This window comes from Lepisma saccharinum, chromosome 2 (genome assembly GCF_977018435.1).
Source record: "Lepisma saccharinum chromosome 2, izLepSacc3.1, whole genome shotgun sequence".
Taxonomy (NCBI): Eukaryota; Metazoa; Arthropoda; class Insecta; order Zygentoma; family Lepismatidae; genus Lepisma; species Lepisma saccharinum.
In genome coordinates, this window is record NC_139230.1 from 13,030,591 (window position 1) to 13,038,239 (window position 7,649).

Sequence of the window (7,649 nt, forward strand, 5' to 3'; positions counted from 1 at the left end):
TGTGAACAACAAGTGGCGATACAAAAATTGTTTTTTTGGGACATCTGAACTAAATTCAGCAGTTTACAATATCGTGTATACCTAACCTCTTTCATCTTTTCTTCTCTGAATGAGCCCTATTTTCTTCAACATGTTTGTGAGTTACTTACTTTTAATACATTTACAATTTGAAAAGGGATCACTTTGCCCCGAACCCAGGGCAAAGTGAGCCTTTTGCATTACCTTACTTTTGGCCAAATTACTTCTTAAATACGCAATGAAATGACGTCAAACATATATCAATGTAAAAACAAATGTTGTGGTACAGAACCATACAGTGTTCTGTAGGAAGGGTCAAAGCTTAGGGGGATCATGCTGCCCCGGTCTCCCCTAGTTTTTAAACTATCCTTACCTTTTTTAGTGTATTGTGTTTCCAATGAGGGTCCATTTGCAATCTGCATTTTAACCTTTCTTAAGGGTTTTTTTACCCCCTTTTTTATATTTTTAAATTTTAGGTAAGGGTTTTAGATAAGAGTGTGTTCCGTGCATACAGTGAAGAGAGAAAAATGGCTTGATGTGCCAACGCACCCAAAAATTTTAATTCAATCAATCAATAGGGGCTTGTTTTGAAAAGAATAACATCACACACAAAATCAGACTCACAAAATCCAAAAATTTCAATTTCATTTTTTTTTTTCATTTTGTAGCTCGGTACCTTCACGAGTGGTGAAGGTGTTTTTTGTTTTATGTTTTTTTTTTTTTTAGTATGTTAAAGAGAAGTGAATTTTTAGATTAAATCAATTTTCACTTTACCTGCTGTGGTTTACACTATGTTAGCCACATCAGAAATCCTATTTCATATGCTATGGTTACACAGTCAATAAGAACTTTAATAGATATGCACATTTCAGGATTATCCATACACCACAAACTGACGGCTGGTGAGGCCTTTCCATGTGTGACCTTACAAGGAAATAAATATTACATTGTAGTATTTTACATTACTTTACAGATTCGAAACAGAAGAAGAAGCTTTGGACATTTCTAATGCTTCACCAACAGGTTTAGCTGGATACTTTTACAGCAATGACATTTCACAGGTTTGGAGAGTGGCCAAGAGGTTAGAGGTGGGAATGGTTGGTATCAATGAGGGTATAATATCTACAGCAGAAGCAGCTTTTGGTGGTATCAAGGAATCGGGCATTGGTCGAGAGGGTTCACATCTTGGCCTTGAGGAATTTTTATATGTTAAATACCTATGCTTTGGTAACCTACAAATGTAAGAATGATTTTCGTCAAATAGAAAATTTGATACTTCATGCCATGTGTTGTTAACTTCATCACATTAAATTTTATGTAAATCACAACACATTTTTTCCTCCATTGTTGAATCCTTCCTCAAGGATGGAAAACCATTCTCTCTAAGACATTACGCGAACTTAAAACATGATTAAAATGGTTAGTAGATAAGGAAAAATATGTCTACCTTTGATGTAGACCTTTGTTCTTGTTGCAGTTGGCTTTAAAATTTACGAAAAATATAAAAAAAAGAAAGAAAAAAGAAACACATGGACCTGGATTTATTCTGTAAAATATTTTTACTTACTTTCAACCATGTTTTAACCCAAATTAATGTTTTGTGAAGCAATCTTGTGGAAGTATCCTGGTGAATCTGAAAATTTGGGGAAAAAAGTGTGGTTTGACATTACTTCAAGTTTAATGTGACATTTACATGAAAGGCAATGATATTTTTGAAACAGAAAAAACATGTTTATGTAGATAATTAATTTTGTATCAAGAATGCTTTATAATTTGTATATATGTATTTAACTTACTATTTTAATTCCAATATATCATAAGAGGGATGATAGTGTACATATCATATGGCAATTTTTGCATGTACCATGTTTTATTCATATTCTATATCCTAATGAAGAGGAACACTTTTTTTTTTTTGCCAGCAGCTGTAGTGGTGAGTGAAAAGGCACCTTCCATCCTCTTCCCTATTTTTGCTTGACCCCTTTTGTTAATGTTAAATTTTTCCTCTCCTTTTCCCACTTAATGCTACATTTTTTTTTCCATTTTCATATATAAAATGTGATAAATACTATTGATTAAATTCCATAATATACAAATATGCTCTATAAAGAACATCAACAATGTATTAATTGCTGATCAATGTGAACATATGTGAACAAAACATAATGGCAAATGTGTGCCATCAGACATCTTGAAGTCTCATTTACATAAACATATTTAAACAATTAAGGTATTTTTGAAAGCAGTCTTAAAAAGCAGCCTCCCCCCCAAAGTAATGGAGAATCACATTAATTAACTTAGAAGAGTTATTAAAGGTACATCTCTATTTTTTTTAAATATTTGGGAGCATGAGTAGATCCTAAGATATATTCTAAAGTTTTTAGCATGAGGATTTTATAGATGGCTATTCAGCAGGGATTTTCCATTTAAAAAATAGAGAAGCTTCAGTGAAAATACTTAGTAGTGGCCAGTGTGTGCCATCACACACAAGAGACATGGGGGGAAAAACTCTTTCTGTTAACAATCCAAAAAAAGACAGGATCTTCCAGAAGGAACCCAGAAAAAATGTAGATGCTTACATTTACAGGGAACAACATAAATATGGAAATGCACCTCTCCTGACTTAAGAGACATGAGAAATACTACCAACAAGATTTGTGTTCAAAACTGTAGGGGGAAAAGGCATCAGGCACTAGTAATGACAATAAAGTGTAGACAATATGTAGGCTAGAGTGGGATTCTGATATGGAAGTATAAATTGAGGACTAAAAGTGGTAAACATTGTAAGTGCCAAAAGCGAAAATGTTGGGAAATCGCATCGTTCCGCACAAGAGCCCGTAAGAACATTCACACTAGTGACCTCTCTACATGCCCTTTGAACTACTTAGAGGGCTACCAGCCACTTTTCACATTATAAAGCATTTCACAGTTTCACGTGGAAAACTGTTTGAATTCTTGTGGCACTTACAGCGTTTACCAATTTTAGTCTTCAATTGTCTTTTAATAAGTTTTCTGTTGGTGCAAATGTTGCCTGCCTATGGATTTATGTGATCACCAGTTTCTTCCTATGTACCTAACACACTTGCTAATAGTTCCATGTCTTCTATTGACATAGTGATTAATTTTGCCACAGTTGTCAGGCATGTACTACACAAGATGTCCGGGCTCTTAAAAGGATTATTGATAGTGCTAGATATTGCTGGCTGGCCTCCTTCATAGATTTTTGATGGCAAATCCTGCTGTGACTCAGCTTTTAACTGTAATTTGCACTAATTTAGTTGCAGATATATTTATCAAACAAAGATAGTAAGGTGTGAGAAATGTCACTTTAAAAAACTTATAATCACTAAACAGTAGTAACCTAGCAGCCAGAGTGTATTTGTTTCATTTCTGTATTATTATGTTGGTAGTACAGTAAATATGATTTCAATTCCTGCACATTTATAATATTTAGTATTAGACCATAATTTAGTTTGCTTACACATTAAAATGTTAATTGTGTGTGTATGAATTCTAGTCGTAAATTTTGGCTCTAGAGTATATTATGCAAATGTTTTTAGTTGTAGATATAGTTGCTCATTGGTGTATGAGAAATATAATCCAAGTCAAGTATGTTGCTGTGAATGTTTTGTTTGTATGTATGATGCATAAAGAGGCCCATTTAAAATGTGTTGCTTTGCTGCTGCTTTGACTGAAATGCTTGCAGCCCTCCGTGTATATATATATGTAAAGAAAGCAGTAATTCTTAAGGAACAGGAGGTAGCTTGACTTTCTTTTCTGAAATATTGTTCTTGAACATTTTTCTTTTCTTGTAAGAAAATGTAGTGTTATTGGATAACAAATTACAGTATTTGTTTAGTTGTTAAGGTATGAGGGAGAATCAATAAATAATGCACAATAATTTTCTTCAAGTAAAGTTCATTACCAGGAAACAAGAGCAAGGCATGCCACAGCAGTGGGTATTCATTAGCTATTTTTCAACATATGAACCCCCAAAAAACACACAACAGTCAAGCAGTATGAACAGGTATACATCTGCCTTCTTTGCTATGTAGTTCTCCTGTGCACCACTAGAGGGACACCTCATGCCCACATACATTTCTTTAGAGGGGGATTCAACATACTTATGACCCAGGTTTCACAACTGCCACCAATGGTGCACCTGAAAAAAATCTTGTGTGTGACTTATTGATTCTCCCTCATATTTTTTTCTTTTTTCAATTTCTGTGACAATGTTTGTTAGTACTTTTGAATATTCAAATTAAAACCAAACCTGTAAGAAATGCCCTGTTTCTGTACACTGAATACCCATGGCCATTATAGTGGTTTTAGATGATTCAAATATTAGATGTATCTGTTTAATATGCTCATAGGGCAGTACGTTATCTCATATTTGTATATGACCATGATAATTTATTGTATGGTGCAAGTCTTGTGCCAAAATTCTGTATGTATTTTTGAAATTGGTAAGGCACATCCTTGTATTGTGGACTTTGAGTTGTATTGATGTCAAAAGGTCTGGTGCATTGATTGTGTTTGTTTCTTGCTTGGTGAAGGGAAAGCTCATTCACTGCTTGCTGGAATAAACAGTACAGGGATTATGAATTTTCTTTGCAAACAGGGTAAATTAATAGTGTAAATTCTTCCATGACAGCTGAAACCAAACTTTCCGAGTTGTTTTTGCAATGGTCAAACTTTGTACTTGAAACTGTTAAGTGCAGTGGTTACAGGCTCTCATGTAGCCAACTTTTAGTATTAGTGCTGGAATTCAAAAGGTAGGCCATATTATATCACAAGTGACCACCAAACACTGACACCATCTCCACTTTGTACTATAAAGTAATCAGAATGATTGTCAATAAAGATAATGTACACTACTTCACAAACCTTGAGAATGCCACATCATAATATCAGTGTTCTTAAAAGTTTGCATAATCACTGTTGGATGTTACAAAATAATACAGTAATTGTTACTGTTAAAGTGTTTTTTATTCTTCAAGCGATGTTTCATCCTATTTTCGAGATTAAACTACCAAGTTGTATATACACACAAAACCTTTTATGACTGGTCACACTACATTAATAAAATATGATCTGTTTGTGTCCTCCCTCAGGTTTTGTTATATGAAAAACCAGGGGGAGGACAAACTGATCATATTTTATTAATGTAGAGTGACTAGCCACATAAAATCCCCCCTCCATATCTCTGTAGCGTAATCTTGAAAATGTTCTGGGAAACCAGGACAAAACGTCACCACAAGAATGAAAAAGCACTTTCATAGTAAAATCCCAAGTAACCAAAAGTGGTTGGCCCAATGTTGGGCCAACCGTACTGAAAATGGTTAGCCCAAAGAAAAAAAAATACTGTTGGGCAATAGTAATTTTGGCTCAACGTGTGGTTTTTATGTTGGGCCAACATGGTTTTATGTTGGGCCAATGTATGGTTTTACATTGGCCCAACGTACTGAAAACAAAAAAAAAATGGATAGGTTTGTGTTCTGACATATACATAATTTATTGTGAGGCCAAATGTAAACAATAGTACAAATTATTTGTGAAAATTAAAAAAATACACAGCACTTTCTCAGTCATATGGTATCATTGTTTTCAAGGCACTGTACCTTCAAGTGGTAGCACAAAAACCTTCTAGAGTTTACTTAGTTTTCCACCTTTCATAGAATTTAGTCTGCACATAATATTGTTTAACCACCTTCACAATAATGCCTGTAAGCTAAAGAGGCAAACAATAAGCAATTCCCAACACATCTTTCTTCCATGGTGGCTGACAATGGGCTGGTGAGTGACTGCAAGTTAAAAATAGCTTCTACTTTCATTAAAAAAATCTTATGTTTCCAGTATGTGCTGTGACTGAAATACTTGAAAAGAAACACTATTACATGTCACTTATTTTACACTCTAGAATTTACAGCACACTCCTGAAAGTTATTTCAGCATGAAAAGGTTGTTATTAAAACTGATTTTGACTCACTTTTCCATGGTTGGGCAAATGTTGGCAACCACCATTGGCCCAACGTAAGACCAAAGTCAATTTGCCAACCAACGAAAAGCCAACCTTACCCATGTAAAAACTGATGTTGTGGTTACTTGGGATTTGCTGTATTATTTTTTGTAACCTCACCATAAAACATGTACCATCATTTTTTGACATTTCTTAATTGATGAAGAAATTAGAGAATATATAATAATACAGTCCCACCATGCAGAAACATGCAATGTGATATCTACTTAAAAGGCTTAAAGCTGTTCCACTTTCCTAAGTTCATACTAACACAGTCGTAGATATTATTTTAACAAATATTTTGGACACATTATTTGCTGTTTATCTGTAATCCAGTATTGTGAAATGTTACTTGATCTTGTATTGTAGTATGTATGTGGCTTGTCTAAAAAGTATCAAACTTTACGTGAGGAAAAGACAGTCACTTGCCTGGTGTGGTTCACATCCTAATCACCTTCAAAGTAGTTCCCTTGAGTTTCCACACACTTAGCCCAATGAGCCTGCCATTGCTGGAAGCACCCCTGGAATAGCTCTCAACTCCACCATCGCGTTGTGCATAATATTCTCTCGGCTCTCAAAATGGCAGCCTTTCTGAGGAGATTTTAGCTTCAGGAAAAACCAGAAGTTGCATGGAGCCATGGAGGGTAAGTAGCCTGGCGAATGATTGCAATGCCATTGCTTGCCAAGAAATTCTGGATCAGATGCGACGAATGAGTCAGGGCATTATCGTGATGCATCTGCTATTGTCATGAGGTCCATGGGTCTTCTCTCTTGTGACAAACTGCATCACAGACGACAGAGGACATCTTGATAGTACTCTTTGGTTACTGTTTGATTTTCTGGTGCGTACTCATGATGCACAATACCTCGGCAGTCAAAGAAAACAGTCATGAGTACCTTGATTTTGCTCTGCACCTGCCGTGTCTTTTTGGGCCTTGGTGAGGACGAATGCTTCCACTGTGATGACTGGACTTTGGTTTCAGGGTCATACCCATACACCCATGTTTCATCTCCAGTTATCACAGTATTGAGAACTCTTCATCCCTGTTGGCAGTCTCCAACATGTATTGTGCAACATTACGTGGAAGCTCTTGCTTTTCCTGTGAAAGCAGCTTGAGCACAAGCTTTGCTACTACTCTGTGCATGCCTAAATCTTCCTGTAAAATCGAATGCACAGAATCTTTGCTGATACCAATGTCATCAGCAATATCCCTGATTGTCAAACAGCGATCTTCCATTATCAACATTTTGTACATCCCAGCTTGTTGATGGCCTCCCAGAATGCTGATCACTCTCTGCTGATGTGCAGCCATTTTTGAAGTGGTTGTACCAGTCCTTTATTTGGGTAACCCCAATGGCATCATCACCAAATGTCTGTTGAATCTTGCAAATTGTTTCCGTTTGCATATTCCCAAGCTTCTGGCAAAACTTGATGCAGTATCTCCACTCCACACATTCCATCATCCCAGCGAACAAGAATATGTGACATTGCATAGAAACATTACTGACATACCCAGCAACATGCATGCAAGTGCATGAAGGTTCCCTTCACCTTTGTGCACAGTGCAGCCAAGCCTACCATAGCTATTTTTTGTGGGAAAAGAAAAGGTCA

At 35.8% G+C, this 7,649-nt stretch overlaps 1 protein-coding gene across 5 annotated transcripts in view; it reads left to right on the plus strand.

Annotated features, from left to right (window-relative positions):
* Ssadh (succinic semialdehyde dehydrogenase) overlaps positions 1-5,111 on the plus strand; it is a 207,699-nt gene extending 202,588 nt beyond the window's left edge. For all 5 annotated transcript variants that reach the window (XM_083117046.1, XM_083117043.1, XM_083117044.1 and 2 more), the window contains one exon: positions 992-5,111. In XM_083117046.1, coding sequence (XP_082973172.1) covers positions 992-1,262 — 271 coding nt within the window. In that variant the 3' untranslated portion in view covers positions 1,263-5,111. The remainder of the gene's footprint in view (positions 1-991) is intronic.
* Positions 5,112-7,649: the final 2,538 nt, after the last annotated feature.